The sequence below is a fragment of the Sparus aurata genome, chromosome 6 (genome assembly GCF_900880675.1).
Source record: "Sparus aurata chromosome 6, fSpaAur1.1, whole genome shotgun sequence".
NCBI classification, from domain to species: Eukaryota; Metazoa; Chordata; class Actinopteri; order Spariformes; family Sparidae; genus Sparus; species Sparus aurata.
Window position 1 is genome coordinate 39,093,697 of NC_044192.1, and position 16,977 is coordinate 39,110,673.

Here is a 16,977-nt window from a genome sequence, read left to right on the forward strand (position 1 = left end):
TTTTGCCAAGCTGTGGTCAGCTGGATCACACGGAACCGGCGAAACAGGAAACGTGTGTGCTGACGGTAATGTAACGTCTTGGTAATGTCTGCTGCGTTACCTGAGGAGATGGAGTTAATTGAGAAACACGAGGAGATGTGAGTGTGTCCGCCTTAATACGAACCAGTTGGATCAGAACCGTGTGTGTGTGTGTGTGTGTGTGTGTCAGTGGACCGTGTGGTTCTGCCATGAGCAGGAGGTCTCTGCTGTCCACTCAGCTGACGGGACGCAATGTCGCCAATGATCGGTGTGAATGTGTCACGTGTTTCTTAGTTATTTTAGTCGCTTCATCAATGTTCCGTGTGTGTGTGTGTGTGTGTGTGTGTGTGTGTGTGTCGTGTCTTTTACCAACTTCTGTTTCATTCTGTTTCTAAGTCCTATATTTATATTGTTTCTTTTAGCCTTAATTTTCTCTTATTATGCATCAAATTTAACGTCTGTTGTCTGACATGAATGGTGAATTTGATCTGACAACTTTAAAGTCCGTGTAAACCAAAATCAGCCATTTTCTTCTAAACACATTAAACGGGTCATAAATGTACTTAAAACATGTAAAAGCCATTCGGCCATGTAGAATTTAATTTTGGAGCTAGGCTCACAAACAGTTTTTCAACATTTCTGTGTAGAGCTGACCCTCTCCGTCCCGCTGACGGCGGGTCCCACCGGCGGTATGTAGCGGTAGTATCAGGGCCGCATTATTGGTGAGCCGTCCCAGAGTGAACGGATAATCCGGAGGCGCGGAGCGAGGGCGTGTCGGTCTGACAGTCTGATAACTGCACAGGTCCTTCACTCAACTAAATACAGAGAAATGTTCCACAAAGCAACGTTACATGACCGAACAAAAGTAACGTAGTAACTGTAACTGTCTTTAGCAACTTATATGAGGAAAACAAATCCCACAGCTGTATGTGGAGAAGCGTCTGTCCTCCTGTCCGTCCCCTCCCTGTCCTCCCGACTCTTCCTCACATTTCTGCTCACAAAACAGCGTCTGTCACGCTTGTCACAAGAGTGTTTAACTCACGGAGTGTTTGACGAAAATAAATCACCGCGACCGCCAGCCCTCCTGACCGAGACTACAGGAAACTGTCCCCCAGAAAACAGCCTCCCTCCCCGCGAGTGACAGAGTCAGACAGCGTCCTGTTTACTGATGGTGATTATGTATAATTATGTAATTTAGCGCGAAAAACTTCACTCCGTCACTTTCCAGGATGTTTAGTGGGTCAGGATCTCAATCACTACACATTATAACAGCATCTATATGATTATAAACTGTCAGCGGGTTTAGATAGACAAGGGGAACACCTGGGGAACACCTGGGGAGACACCTACGTCATTAACATGACGTGTAGCCCCCGCCGCATGGGCGTGGTTCCAGCGCCTCTAACTGACACGCCCCCAGCGTTTCACAGCAGAAAGAAGTGCTTGTTTTTCCATGATTTAGAGACCTAATTTTATATACTTAACATTTTTTTTAATCTTTCAAATTTGGCTCAGTGGTCAATGATACATGTTTCTTTGGTGTGACAAACTCATAACACAATTTTTTTGCCGCTTTACACGGACTTTAATGTAAATTTGATCATTTCATTTTGTTCATGGATTGAAAATTGATTGATTATTTTGTTTAAGTACAACGCTATCATCAGCAGCAGCAATACAATGATGAGAGTTCATATCAGGAGGAAATCAACAACCATGCAGAGTGGGGCACAGAGAATAATCTACTGCTGGACATCAGTAAAACCAAGCAGCTTATTGTTGATATTAGACAAAAGAAGGCAAAGACACACAGCCCTGTCTACATCAGTGGAGCTGAGGTGGAGCAGCTCAACAGTATGGAGGACTAAACCTGACTTAAGTATAAATAAATAAGTAAATAAATAAATGCATAAATAAACGCTGAAATAAATAAATAAATACATAAATAAATGAATGAATGAATAAATAAATGCATGAATAAATATATAAATAAATACAGGAATCAATAAATAAATAAATACTGAAATAAATGTATAAATAAATAAATAAAAGTATAAATAAAAGTATAAATGGATAAATACATGCTTTATATTAATTTCTACATTTCTGTTCACCTACATTTATTTATTTCTGTATTTCTGTGTCCATATGTTAATGAGGTAGGAGGTCCTAACCTCAGTCAACAGCATGATTGGTCAAATCGGAGAGCCAGACAAAAGCAAACGATTCCCGACCCCAAGCGCTCTGTAGCGCTCGTCTAACAATGGTTTGCAGGTCGCAGCCCCGGCATCTCTGTGTGGAATAGAAGTGTTCAAGCCACATCAAAACGAATACACATATACATGACTTGATTCGATGAGCAGAATGTTTTTCCTGGTTAGCGGACATGGCCGAGGACCCCTCTCCAGACGGGATTCTCAAACCACACCACCAGCACAACTGGGACCCTCGCCAGTTAAAATGAACGCCAGTCAATTTCATTACTAAACCAGAGCTACATGAATAACAAACGTCAACAACTGCAGCTAACAGTTAGCTGAGCGGGCTTGCTGGTAACAACAATAATAATAATAATTATAATGCATTTTATTTGAAGGCGCCTTTCAAAGCACTCAAGGACACCACACATAACAACAAAGTACAACAAGAGACAGCACAAGTACAGGACAATTTAGTGCAAATAATAGATAAGTAAGAGGATGCAATATGGCGCCATCTCGGCACAGAATTCAGACTCTGCAGTCCTCACCAAACAGGAAGTCAACTGGGCTGGGTTAGGCAGGGCTGAGCTTCCGGGGTGAGAATAGTGCAATAGGTAAGAAGGAAAAAGTGTGTGCAGGATTCAGATTCTGCAGTCCTCACCATACAGGAAGTCAACCGGGCCGGGTTAGGCAGGGCTGAGCTTCCGGGGTGAGAATAGTGCAATAGAGTGGAATAGAACATGGGAAGAGTGCATGCAGGGTTCAGACTCTGCAGTCCTTACCATACAAGAAGTCAACTGGGCCGGGTTAGGCAGGGTTGAGCTTCCAGGGTGAGAATAGTGCCATGGAGTGGAATGGAGAAAAGGCAGGAGTGTGATTATATGATTAGGCTGATACAGAGTAAGCCATGCGGAATAGGTGTGTTTTCAGGCGAGATTTAAAAGTGGAGACAGTGTCAGAAGTGCGAATGTCTAGTGGGAGAGAGTTCCAGAGGCTGGGGGCAGATCGGCTGAAAGCTCTTGACCCCATGGTGGTTAGGTTGGCAGATGGAGTAAAGAGCTGGATGGTAGAAGAGGATCGGAGGGTGCGGGAGGGTGTGTGGGTATAGATCAGTTCAGCGAGATATGATGGTGCCAGGTTATACGAGATGTAACCAGGGTGTTTACGAGAATAGCAGTGCAGGCTGGTGTGAGTGAGGGACAGAGGCGGTTGATGTTGCGTAGATGGAAGCATGCAGACCGGGTCACATTATTGATGTGGGCTTCAAAGGTTAAGGTGCCATCCAGGATGACACCCAGGCTCCTTACCTGGGGTGATGGTGAGACAATGGAATTGTCGATGGACATGGAGAAGGGGTTGTGCTTTGCCAGGGTGGATCTGGTGCTAACGAGGAGGACCTCGGTTTTGTCACTGTTCAGTTTAAGGAAGTTGAGTGAGAACCATGATTTAATCTCCAGTAGGCAGTTGGATAGAGCTGTGGGTGGTAGCGTGGAAGTAGGCTTGGTGGAGATATAAAGCTGTGTATCGTCAGCATAGCAGTGGAATTGAATATGGAATTTCCTGAGAATGTGTCCAAGGGGCAAAAGGTAAATAGTGAACAGGAGGGGGCCAAGGACAGAGCCCTGGGGAACACCGCTGGAGACTGGAGAGGAGGAAGATCTTAGGTTCTTGAGTTGGACAAATTGTGTGCGACCAGTGAGATAGGATTTCAGCCAAGCCAGAGGGATGTCAGTGATTCCAATGGAGGCCAGCCTATCCAGGAGGATGGCATGTGAGACAGTGTCAAAGGCTGCGCTGAGGTCGAGGAGAACCAGGATGGAGAGTAAGCCAGAATCAGATGCCATCAAAAGGTCATTTGTGATTTTCACGAGGGCTGTCTCAGTGCTATGATGGGCACGAAAGCCAGACTGAAATTGTTCAAAGAGGTTGTAGTGAGACAGATGGTTGTTTAGTTGAGCTGCAACAGTTCTTTCGAGTATTTTCGAGATAAATGGCAAGTTTGAGATGGGACGGAAGTTGTTCAAATCATTTGGGTCTGCACCAGGTTTCTTGATAGTTGGAGTAATTGCAGCAGTCTTTAGTGATGATGGAACAACACCAGAAGTCAATGAGGAATGAATGATATCAGTTATGAGAGAGGACAAGGCAGGCATGCAGCTTTTTACCAGGTAGGTGGGCAGGGGGTCTAATTGGCAGGTAGATGATTTGGATTTGAAAATGAGTCTGGTTATTTCGGAGACAGTGGGCAGCTGATGGAGAATGTGGGCAGAGAGTTTAGGGAGGGTGTAGATTTATTTGAAGCAGTCAGTGTCCGTGAATGTTTTCAATTTTGGCATTGAAGAAGGTCATGAAGTTGTCACACTGTGCAGCTGTGAGTAGGTGAGGAGGTAGGGCATCCGGTGGTTTCAGGATATTGTTGATGGTTGAGAATAGGGCTCTAGTGTTCCCATCCGCTGTCCTGAATAAGGTTGACTAGTATGTGGTTTTGGCTAGAGAAATAGCATCCTTGTATTGGAGTATGTGATTATGATGCATTTCTTTGTGCACTACTAGACCGGTTTTGTCATAAAGGCGTTCCAGGTGACGGCCTTTGGTTTTGAGCTGGCGTAGCTCTGGTGTAAACCAAGGAGCAAAGTGGGCAAAGGAAACAGACCTTGTTTTCAGAGGCGCAAGAGTATTTAGCAGTCGCTGAAGTCCGAGATTGTAGTAGGATACCAGTTCATCTGTGGTAGATAAATTGTCTCTGCTGGGAAAATCATCAATTCCATTAGAGAGGGCTGACAAGTCAATATCTTTCATGTTTCGAAAGGAGATAGAGCGAGGCATGTTTGTCCTGGATAATCTTAGCATGACATCAAAGGATATTAGTTTGTGGTCTGAGATGGGCAGATCTGAGGCACAACAGTTTAGGGGGGTTACACCAGAGCAGCAGATTAGGTCAAGAATGTGTCCTTTGGAGTGTGTTGGAAAGTCAATATGTTGGTGTAGTCCAAAGCTGTCGAGGCATGAGGTAAAGTCCTTTGTAAAAACATTGTTGATGCTATTCCAGTGAATATTAAGTTTGGGGACACAGAGCATAGGGTTGTTAGGTAGACTGAGAATTCCTGTAGGAAGGCGTTATTCGGCTTGGGTGGTCGATAGATAGTGGCTAGAATAGTGGGAATTGGGCCCTTGATTTGTAGAGCAATAGACTTAAATGAGGGATAAACGGGCACTGTGATGGAGGACACTTTCCATATTTGATTATATAGTATCGCCAGGCCACCCCCTCTGCCAGAGGTACGAGGTTGTGATGAGTAGACAAATCCAGGAGGAATAGTTTGATTAAGGTGTGAAAAATCATTAGGCTGCTGCCATGTCTCAGTCAGGCAAAAGAAATCAAACTTACGGTCATTCAGTAGATCAAAGAGCAGAGGTCCCTTGTTGTTCAGTGAGCGGATGTTAAATAACCCAAAGGTTAGATTGCTGGTGTGAGGTTTGGTGTTAGCTGATCTGGCTGGGATAGCAAGCACACTGTGATCAATAGTTCGATTACACCTGTGACGGTGTATTGATTTGCGATGTGAACTAACAACAGGAATTAGAATCGAGTTAATCACAGCAGTGGAAGAAGCTTTATGACAGCCAGAGGGAGACAGTGAGCCATGGTTGGGGCATTGAGCCATGAGGAGTGTCAATACCTGGGTTGGCTCCCAGGGGGAGCTGGTGAGAGACACAGTGCTGTGTGCTGTAAGAGTAGGTGGAGAAGAAGAAGAAGGCTCCAGGTAGGGGGCGGGTCAGGTTAGTTGTCAATCACATGGAGCAGCGGTCTGGATAGCATGCTGGATGTTAGCTGCTAATACTGTGCTACCGGGACTGTTTGGGTGAAGTCAGTCGGGACGGAAAAAGGAAGGACGGTTCCAGAAGAGGTTGAAGTTGTCGATGAAACCAATGTTGTGGATTCTGCTGCTATTCTGTTGTGGCATTGTTCACTCTCTTTGTCAGGTTTTGACCCGGAAGGGCAAACGGTTTTCGACCGCTGTGGCGTGGAGCCGCTCCTCATGACGCTGTTTTGTTTGTTTGTTTTTCTTTGTTTGTGGACAATGCACAGCAATAAACCCACTGTGTCGCAACTCAAGGAACAGCGTGGACATTTATTCAATGCGGTATGAGAGTGATGGCCAAGGCGAGGCGTGTCAACCAGGTTATTCCGGAGTTAGAAACCTCAGTAGCTCAAGTATTAGACTGAGCTCCTTTAATATTAGTCGAAAACCTGCACCAGTTGGAACTTCGTGGGACACTCCGGCACGTTAGGTACGGAACGGAGGTGAGTGCAAGACGAGGGGAGCTGCTGGAAGCGGTTTGGAATTCGAGGGAGTTTGGAGAGCGTCTGGACGTGGATATCGAGACGCCGGAGCCGCGGTGCTGGGGCTAAACCTGGCTGTGGAGCATCGGACCACCGGACCATGGGATCACCGCACGGCGCCCAACGCACGAAGGATTCGTATGGGTTGGATACCACATTTTTAAAATCACATAGGGACGCCCTTGCTTGCCCCATTGCACATCTGATCAACCTATCAATTAGGCAAAGTACTTTTCCAAGCACCTGGAAAATATCAGTGTTATCTCCGATCTATAAGTCTGGTGATAAAACAATGGTGTCAAATTATAGGCCCATTAGTGTCCTTCCAGTGACATCCAAGGTGTCAGAAAAATGGGTAGCAGAACAACTGAAATCACATCTAAATTTGGGCCACAACCCCTTACACCCAATGCAATTAGGTTTTCGCACAAACCACTCTACAGAGACAGCGAACTGCTTCTTCCTTAAAACATCAAGTCAAAATTAGATGGGGGTGGTGTAGTAGGTGCAGTGTTTTTGGACCTTAAGAAAGCTTTTGACACTGTCAATCACCAGATACTTTTAGCAAAATTATCTAATTTTAATTTCTCAGCCGATGCTATAAAATGGATGGAGTCATACTTAACTAACAGGAAACAAAGTGTACACATTGGTTATTCTCATTCCTTATACCTTGACTGTAATATTGGTGTACCCCAGGGGTCAGTATTGGGCCCTGTCTTGTTTAGCCTGTACATTAATGACTTACCTTCAGTCTGTCCATCTGTGAATATACAAATGTATGCAGATGATTCAGTTCTCTATGTGCATGCAAAAAGCAAACAACAGGCTGCATCTAAACTAACTGAAGCACTGGTCCACGTTTCTGATCGGCTAAAAAGGTCACGTCTACATCTGAACATTAACAAAACAGTCTGTATGTTCTTCTCTCAGAAATCTAGTGCACAGCAAGCTAATGTTTTTTATTGAAGGCTAAAAACTCTTGGTTGTGTCTGATTAAATTCTTATTTAACTTTTAAAAAACATGTTAAAAAGATGGCTAATACCATCAGATTTAACCTGGCTAATTTTAAACACATAAGGCCACGTCTAACAACAGAGGCAGCCAAACTCTTTATGCATGCCATGATCTTTTCTCACATATCATATTGTTTCACAAGCTGGTCCCAAGCAAACATGACAACTCTGAAACCAATAGAAACCCTTTATAATCAAACCTTAAAAACACTAGATCAAAAACTTATCAGCTATCACCACTGCAATACTATAAATAAGTACAACTTATTTAATTTAGAAAGCTTTTTAAATTATCTGGATGCTTGTCTCATTTTCAAAATATTACATGGGCTGGCACCTCCACCACTGGGTGAATTTATACAGCAGAAAGACAGCAGTGGCAGGGCAACTAGGGCAGCCACCAGGGGAGACTGTGTTATACAGTATAGACGTAGCAAGTTTGGCCAAACAGTCTTTTCAGTATGGGCTGCAAATTACTGGAACTGCCTTCCTATTGAACTTAGAGAAAGCACCAGCTATCTATCATTTAAAACAAAACTTAAGAGATGGATTAAAAACAACCAAAACTGCAATCATCAATAACTGACCTACTTCATCTTAAGTGCTGCACTTCCTTGTACTGCACTCATTTTTTTTTCATGTCTCTTTTCTCTCTCTTTCTCTCTTTCTTTTTTGCTTTCTATCCTTCTTGAATTTTTATTTTAATTTTTTTATTTTATTTCCCACTAATATAATGTGATGATGTGTTGACCTGCCAAGGGACTACAGATGAAAATTAGCTTTTTTGCTAACTCTGGCATATTTACATTTTGAGTGTAAACTGAAAATGTCAATTGATGTGCATTGTCCCTTTTTAAATGAATAAATAATTAAAATAAAGTATGTGTAGCGCTACACCGGTAAATGGCCGTTCAAATTGTGTGCACACATAGCCGGGCATGAACCCAATGCATTGGTCGCCGAAGCGGGGGTGAAATATAAACTTTGCATCGGTTCCTTTGTTTTGCTGCAGACTGTTTATCAACTGACTATTCATCATGGAAAAGAGTGACGCTACGTCGGACATAATTAAAGCTGCCGGGATTAATGTGCAAACTGTTAATAAATCCAGTAGTGTGGCTGGCGGTGTTGAAACACAAACTCAAAAAGGAGTGGTTAAACTCACTGCAAAGGCGCTTGCTAATGAATTAGACAGGTTGCAATCTGGCAGAAAAGCCAAGTTAAACAACACAGCCATCATAAGAAAATCAATACAAGGTTTGATGCTAAAGCATGATAAAACAAAGGTACAGGATGCTCTTGAGGAATTGTGTCAAGTCTGTTATGAAGTAAAATACATGCATAACAATTTGTTGGGTTTTTTGCCATGTGAGGAAAAGGAAAAACAGGAAATATGGTTTAAGGCAAAAATGTTGCCTATTAATGAGTGTATTGCTAACACAAAAAAGTCGTGATGAAGGTAATGCAAACGAAAATGGTAATGTTTGTGGATGACATTAATCCTAATGACAGTGTTGCAAACGAAAATGGTAATGTTGTGGATGACATCAATCCTAATGACAGTGTTTCAAATATTAGTAAACACTCAAGCCATAGGAGCCGTAACAGTGCAAGATCAAGTACTGCATCCTCTGCAGCCATAAAGGCTGAAGCAGAAAAGGCAGCACTTGTTGCTCTGGCTGCAGCTTTAAAAGAAAAGCATGCCTTGGAGGAACAGTAACAGCAGCTGAAAAGGAAAAGAGAGCAGCTTGATTTGGAAGCTGAAATAGCTGCATCCACTGCTAAGCTGGCTGTATTACAGGCTTCAGAGCAGAGAGGTTCTTCTCAAGCACACAGCAATGGCATGAATTCCTATTTGGAAAAGGAGAAAAAGAAAAGGCTGGAAAAATCTGTCAATGCGTTAAACCCTATGGCAAAGACTTACCATCCTGTTGCATGGAAATCAACACAACAAAATGAATCATCAAAATGGTCACTACCACCCAACAAAACCCTATTAAAGGTCAATATGTCTGGAACATCGCTGCATTTTCAACTAGGGGTGCACCGATCCGATATTAAGATCAGATATCGGCCCCGATATTGACAAAATGGCTGGATCGGGGATCGGTAAAATGAACAGATCCACGGGCCGATCCAGTTTTTTTTTTTTTCCCTCTGTCGCAGCACATCCTACGTCATTTGTCAGCGTTAGTGTGTCGCATACTGGAAGAGCACAAGTTGTTGTTTGACCAACTTTTTATTAGTTTATTCTCAGGTTCAGCTGCTATGTTTTATGTTGGATTCCTGTTTACAGGACGTTGCACTTACTCACGTCACATTTCTCCGCTGATTAGCTGTTAGCCCCACCATCAGTTGTTAGCCTCAGAGGATCAGCTGTTAGCCTAGCAACGCTAACTTTCAAACCGACGTACTCAATACTATGTGGGCTGTCCATCGTTGCCCCGTTTGTCGTCCCTTCACCTCAACCTCAGGGTTATTCACCGCCGGGCTCCTTTGTTGCTCTCTTCTGCTGCTGTGGTCTCTCCCGGCTCGCAGTGATGTTGGATGGTCGCTACTCCGCCATTGCTGGCGGGGTCTTCAGGTGTTCAGCACAGGAGCACCTGGACCTCTGCTGTCATTTCACCCCAGGCTTCTTCGCTTGGATTGGATCTCTTGGTCTTCTGCGTCGCCCCCGCTGTGTGCACGGAGCCTCCAGACGCTAGTTTGTTTTTATGTTCCCTCTGTGCTGACTGACAGGTGCTCCATTTATTCTTTGTTTTGTTTGTTCCACTTTGTTAAGTGTCTTTGGGTACCCTGACAGGCGCTATATAAATTAAATGTATTATTATTATTATTATTATTATTAATGTTACACATGTTTACAATGTTCGGTAACTGTTTGAGTATTTTGTCTTAGTTAGGAAAGTCTGGTGCCTTTAGTCCCTTTCACATGGTGGAAGGTATACAGTTTATTATTAATTCAACAACGGTATCGGATCGGTATAGGGTATCGACAGATACACAAAGTCCAGGCATCGGTATCGCTATCGCTATCGGGACTGAAAAAGTCAGATCGGTGCATCCCTACTCACATGGCAAGGTATATGGTTCATTCATTCAACAGTAGTATCGGATCGGTATCGGGTATCGGCTGATACGCTCAGCCCAGGTATCGTATCGGGATTGGATCGGAAAAAACTGGATTAGTGCATCTCTATTTTCAACACCAGTCATCAACTGCTCAACCTATATACCATCACCACATCAGCCACAGTCCATCTAACATACTTACCATCATGCAAAGGCAAAATGAAATAACAGCAGCCCTGGTACAGCAACAGCACATGATGTCACTGCCACCACGAGATATTCCCACATTTGAGGGGGACCCTCTCCATTACAGGACGTTCATCAAAGCCTTTGAGCAAGGAGTAGAGGAAAAGGCAGGAAAAGCGGATTGTTTGTACTATCTGGAACAGTTCACAAGAGGACAGCCACTTGAATTGGTGCAAAGCTGCCAGCATATGGCTCCAGAGCGTGGTTATGCAGTGGCAAAGGAACTTCTCCAGAAACATTTTGGAAATCAGTACAAAATCGCAAGTGCTTATATGGAAAAGGCTGTGGCCTGGCAGACAATTAAATCTGAGGATGTGAAAACACTGCAAGCCTATTCCTTATTTCTGCGTGGATGCTGCGATGTAATGGAAGAGCTTCAGTACATGCAGGAACTGGATATGCCAGTAAATATAAGAGCCATTGTGTCCAAGCTGCCATTCAGAATGAGGGAGCAATGGAGGACCATAGCTCATGACATCTTGGAGACAACCAATCAACCAGCTTGCTTCATGGATATGGTCATGTTTATTGAGCGTCGTGTCAGGATTCTTTCTGACCCTTTGTTTGGTGAGATACAGGAGTCATCTGGTGTTGCTGGGATAAAGACTGTCACTGGGTTTAAAGCACAACCTAGAAACAAAATGAAAGGAAATGTCGTGGCCACCACTATAACATCTATGGGAGTGCCTGAAAAGGTTAAAGAGCCTACATCAGGTACAGAAAAAGCTGAATGCCTTTGCTGTGCTCGTAGCCACTCTTTGGAGGAGTGCAAACAGTTCAAGGGTTGGAAGCACAAAGAAAAGATTCAGATTCTGAGGCAAAAGGGGGTTTGTTTTGCATGTTTATGTGTGGGACACATGAGCCGTGAGTGTGCAAGCCGCTTGACATGTAAAATTTGTAGTCAAACCCATCCCACTGTGCTTCATATTAAAAGGCAACCAGCCCCGGAACAGGTTGAAACATCTCACCAGCCAACTTCACTTAAAACATGTGGACATAAGGACCGGTGTGTGTTATCCATCCTGCCTGTGAAGGTCAAAAGTGCAAAGGGAAATCACATAATAAAAACCTATGCCTTTTTGGACCCAGGAAGTTCGGCCACATTCTGCTCAGAACATCTAATGCGGAAGCTGAACATAACAGGGAGAAAAAAACAACTTCCTGTTGAGCACGATGGGGCAGAAAACAGTGGTTCCAGCATACTCATTAACTGGCTTGGAGGTATCTAATCTAGACAGCAATGACTTTCATATTCTCCCAGAGGTTCTCACACAAAGAAAAATGCCGGTCAATGTTAATAACATGGTAACATCTGAAGAACTGGCAAAGTGGCCATATTTGTCCAAGGTGAACATCCCAAACATAAAAGCAAATGTCGACCTGTTAATTGGAACCAATGCTCTCAAAGTATTTGAAACCTGGGAGGTCATTAACAGTAGCGGGAATGGCCCATATGCTATAAAGACAGTGCTTGGATGGGTTGTGAACGGACCACTGAATGGAAACAGTGGTGCTTTGGAGGTGGAGCTCCCCTTGGCAATGGTGAACAGGATTTCTGTGTGCAAGCTCGAAGAAATGCCGGTCAAGCAGTACAGTCATGAGTTTAATGAGAAGACCATAAAGGAGATGGAAATGTCCAGAGAAGACCATAGGTTTCTGGAAATCATGGCGCGCTCAGCAGTACTTCAGGAGGGAAGATATTGTTTGAAACTTCCATTTAAGAACAAAGAGGTCTGTCTGCCTAATAACTTTGCAGTGGCTAAGCAAAGGATCCAGGGTTTAAGGAGAAAATTCCTGAACAACAAACACTTGCATCAGGAGTGTGCTGGGTACATTAACACGCTCATCAGTAAGAACTATGCAGAGCAACTGCCTCAGCAACAGCTGCATGGTGAAAGGGGTAAGGTGTGGTACATCCCTCACCATGGTGTCCGCCATCCGACGAAAGGATCTCTCCGTGTAGTGTTCCTGTTGCCAGGTCCCAACCTCACCAGCTCATTGCTTGCTTCTTCTTCGTTCCAGGAATGAAATGGTGGCATTCATGGGCGACATTCAAGCCATGTTCCACCAAGTGAAAGTTGCTGAGACAGAGAATTTCTTCGCTTTCTTTGGTGGCCAGATGGTGACATCACTCAGGACCTCAGGGAGTATCGGATGACTGTACACCTGTTTGGTGCCGTGTCATCTCCTGGCTGTGCAAGTTATGCACTGAGGAAAACTGCGGATGACAACCAGCCTGAGTTTTTGGATGAGGTGGTTCAGTCTGTTAAGCAGCATTTCTATGTTGACGACTGTTTAAAGAGCTTAGCCACTGAAGAAGAAGCGATCCAAATGATAAAAGATTTAACTGCTCTATGTCAGAAGGGGAGCTTTATCTTGGAGAAATGGATAAGCAACAGTCGTGTTGTGTTGCAAGCCCTCACAGAGGAGCAAAGGGCCAAGGACCTGAAGGAGTTAGATTTGGACTGAGACAACCTGCCAATGGAAAGGGCTTTGGGTCTACTGTGGTGTGTGGAGACTGACTCTTTCAGGTTTAAGATGGAGATGAAACAACAGTCTCTCACCAGACGTGGTATGCTGTCAGTCACCAGCTCAGTGTACGATCTGTTGGATTTTCTGGCCCCAGTCACCTTGCCTGCCAAGATGATGCAACAGGAGCTCTGTAGGAGAGGTTATGGATGGGATGATAATCTGCCCAAGGACATCTTGCCTCGTTGGAAAAGGTGGTTGGAGGACCTGGGGCAGCTGTCTGCATTCAATGTGAGAAGGTGCATCAAGCCAGTGGAGTTTGGAGTGATCAAACATGCCCAATTACATCACTTTGCTGATGCCAGCGAAGGTGGATACGGAACTGTAACATACATCCGTATGTTAAATCAGGAAAACAGCATCCAGGTCACCTTTCTGCTCGGCAAAGCCAGGATGACACCTCTGAAGGCTGTGACTATTCCCCGACTGGAGTTGACAGCAGCTGTCCTCGCAGTCAGAGTGGACTCATTGTTAAAGGCAGAGCTGGACGTCCAAGTGGAGGATTCAGTCTTTTGGACTGACAGCACGTCGGTTTTGAAGTATCTTAACAATGAGGACAGGCGCTTTCACAAGTTCGTGGCCAACAGAATCTCGACCATCAGAGAAGCATCTGAACCCTCACAATGGAGGCATGTAGGTTCCAAGGATAATCCAGCTGACGATGCTTCAAGGGGAATGAAGGTCTGTGATTTTCTGAACAAAACCAGGTGGCTGGAAGGTCCTGCATTTCTCTGGAAGCCTGAGGAGGACTGGCCTAAAACTGTGTTGGACATCTCAGGGGACTCTGATGACCAAGAGGTCAGAAAGGAGGTAATGGTGAACGCCATCAGTGTGTGTGACATCTCTAGTCCTACGGACCAGCTCATTGCCTTCTTTTCTGACTGGAGGAGGCTCAAGACAGCTGTTGCCTGGATCCTAAGGTTGAAGGTCATGTTGTTGGCACAGAGTTGCAAGAGGAAGCAGTTGGAGGCTCCTGTGGCTAATTGTCTGGAGAAAGGGGGTCAGGGCAGCTCAAGCTCGAGGATTGAAAGAAAGGGAGACACATCAACATTCATGAGTGGCAGTCTGACGTTGGATGATTTGCTGGGAGCAGAGAGTGCCATAATTCGTTATTGTCAGCGACAGAGGTTTGGTGAAGAGATGTCTGCTTTGTCGTCTGGGAAAGGGTCAGTGAGTCGACAGAGTCCCATATACCGGCTGGACCCAGTTTTGGAGGATGGTCTCCTGAGAGTTGGAGGAAGACTGAGCAGAGGAGCAATGCCAGAGGAAGCCAAGCATCCACTCATTCTCTCCAAGGATCAGCACATTTCCATGCTCATCCTCAGACATGTGCACCAGAATCTCGGCCATGGTGGGCGGACTCACACACTGTCCAAGGTGAGGAAGAGATTTTAGATTACAAACGCCAATGCAGCTGTCAGGAAAATAAATGGTGATTGCAGCTTTTGTAGGCGATATAATGGAAGAGCATTGGAACAAAAAATGGCTGACCTGCCAAAGGTGAGAATTCTTCCTGATCTTCCACCATTTACCAACACAGGGGTGGATTATTTTGGTCCAGTTGAGGTGAGGAGAGGAAGATCAACCTGTAAGCGATATGGTGTTATATTTACTTGTATGGCAAGTAGGGCTGTCCATCTGGAGGTGGCAGTTTCACTGGACACTGATGTATGCATCAATGCTCTGCGGCATTTTATCAGCAGAAGAGGGCAGGTGACTAGTCTAACATCAGACAATGGCACTAACTTCACTGGAGCAGACAGAGAGCTGAAGGAGGCGCTTGCCGCTTTGAATCAAGACAGGATTCAAGGAGCGCTGGCACAGGTTGGAATTCAGTGGAGCTTTAATCCACCAGCAGGCTCACACCATGGTGTTGTGTGGGTACGGATGATCCGCCTGGTGAGAAGAGTGCTCAGTTCTGTTCTGCATTAGTAGAAGTTGGATGATGATGGACTACATACAGTGTTCTGTGAAGTGGAGGCCATTTTGAATGATCGTCCAATCACCAAGCTCTCAGAGGATGCTAATGACCTGGAACCTCTCACGCCTAACCATCTTCTTCTATTAAGGGGTAAACCAGCTTTGCCACCTGGAGCATTTGAACCTCATGATCTGTATGTGAGAAGGTGCTGGAGGCAAGTACAGTACCTCTCAGACCTTTTCTGGAAGAGATGGATACGGGAGTATTTGCCGTTGCTCCAAGAGAGGCAGTAGTGGAACGAAAGGAAGAGGAGTTTGAAAGCTGGAGATATTGTGGTGATCATGGATTCTTCAGCTCCACGTGGTTCATGGCCGCTTGGCAGGGTTCTGGGGGTTTTGCCGATAAGCAAGGGCTTGTGCATTCTGTGAGGTTGCAGACAAGGGCCAACATTATTGAAAGGCCAGTGACGAAACTTTGTTTGGTACATGGAATATAGATTTGTCTGTACTGTACTAAAAGTAAAAAAAAATGTTGACCCTTCAGATGTTGTTGTAGGAAGCCTCTGATGCAGAAATGAAAGAGTTTTTAAAAAAAAAATGTTTATGTAAGTTTTTAGAGAAATGTTGTAATATTGCAACGTTGGGCTTAGGTGGGAGCAGAATTTCTGTATGTGTACTCATGTTCTCTGAACAACAATTCAAACCAACTAATGGTTCATTTGCAGAGTTCGATTGCTTACTTAGCCCCATAAAGGTATATAACATTAATAATAATCACACATTCATATTTTTATGAAGAATTATATATATATTTTTTTATTAAATAGCTTTTTCTAGTGACTTCTTCATTCCTTTTTTTCTTTTCATGGCTGACTTTCATTCATAGTGACAGTCCCAAAAACAGTTCTTGTCCTCTGAAAAGCAAAGGTGAACATCACACTCGCTGCATTGCATGTTAGTGTATCCTTTAGTGCAGTGTCTGCAGCTTCCTCTCCCTGTCTTCACTGGGAAATGCGCAACTAGGTCCTTGCGTACATCCAATGGGAGGTGTGCACTTCTCTTGGATGGTCTCTTCTGAGGAGTCAGAGGGCTTCCTGATGTCACTGTTGCTGGGCTCCCTTGGCCTGAAGATGGTCGTCCTCTCTTTGGAGTTTGGAGCGCCATGTTCACCAGGATGAGAGAGGATGCTGGCTGTGCCTGAAACTGTCTCCTGTTCATTGTCTCTTTGCTAGAGATCTTGAGAGAGGATGATGGTGTGCCAGAAGATGTACATGTACCTGTGACGGGATTTGATGGGGGACCTCTATTTGGATGTAAATGAGTCCAACAAATCCACAACTCCCATGTACTTGTTGTTGACACCAACAATGTAAGGCCTCTCAACTTCAGTGTAGGTTCGGCTGGCTTTGTCCCAGCATTGAATCTTCTGCACAGGTTCAGGTCCAGCAAAGGATAACACAAGTGTGATGGCCCTGTTGTCAGACCATTTGACAGCACAGATGTTGTGATTCCCCTCCACTCTGACGTCATCGCTTCCTCTCCCCTTTTTCTTCAAGCTCTTCTCGTCTTCAAGGTCACAGTTGGGCAGGCGCACCTGCCTGGCGGTTCCCACGTAGTGTATTCCCCAAT

The 16,977-nt window shown here is 44.6% G+C and overlaps 1 protein-coding gene across 1 annotated transcript in view; it reads left to right on the forward strand.

Moving 5' to 3' along the window:
- The window catches only part of cep15 (centrosomal protein 15), a 29,651-nt gene continuing 12,674 nt past the window's right edge, over positions 1-16,977 (forward strand). Inside the window, exon 1 of the mRNA XM_030418811.1 lies at positions 1-137. Coding sequence (XP_030274671.1) covers positions 85-137 — 53 coding nt within the window. The 5' untranslated portion in view covers positions 1-84. The remainder of the gene's footprint in view (positions 138-16,977) is intronic.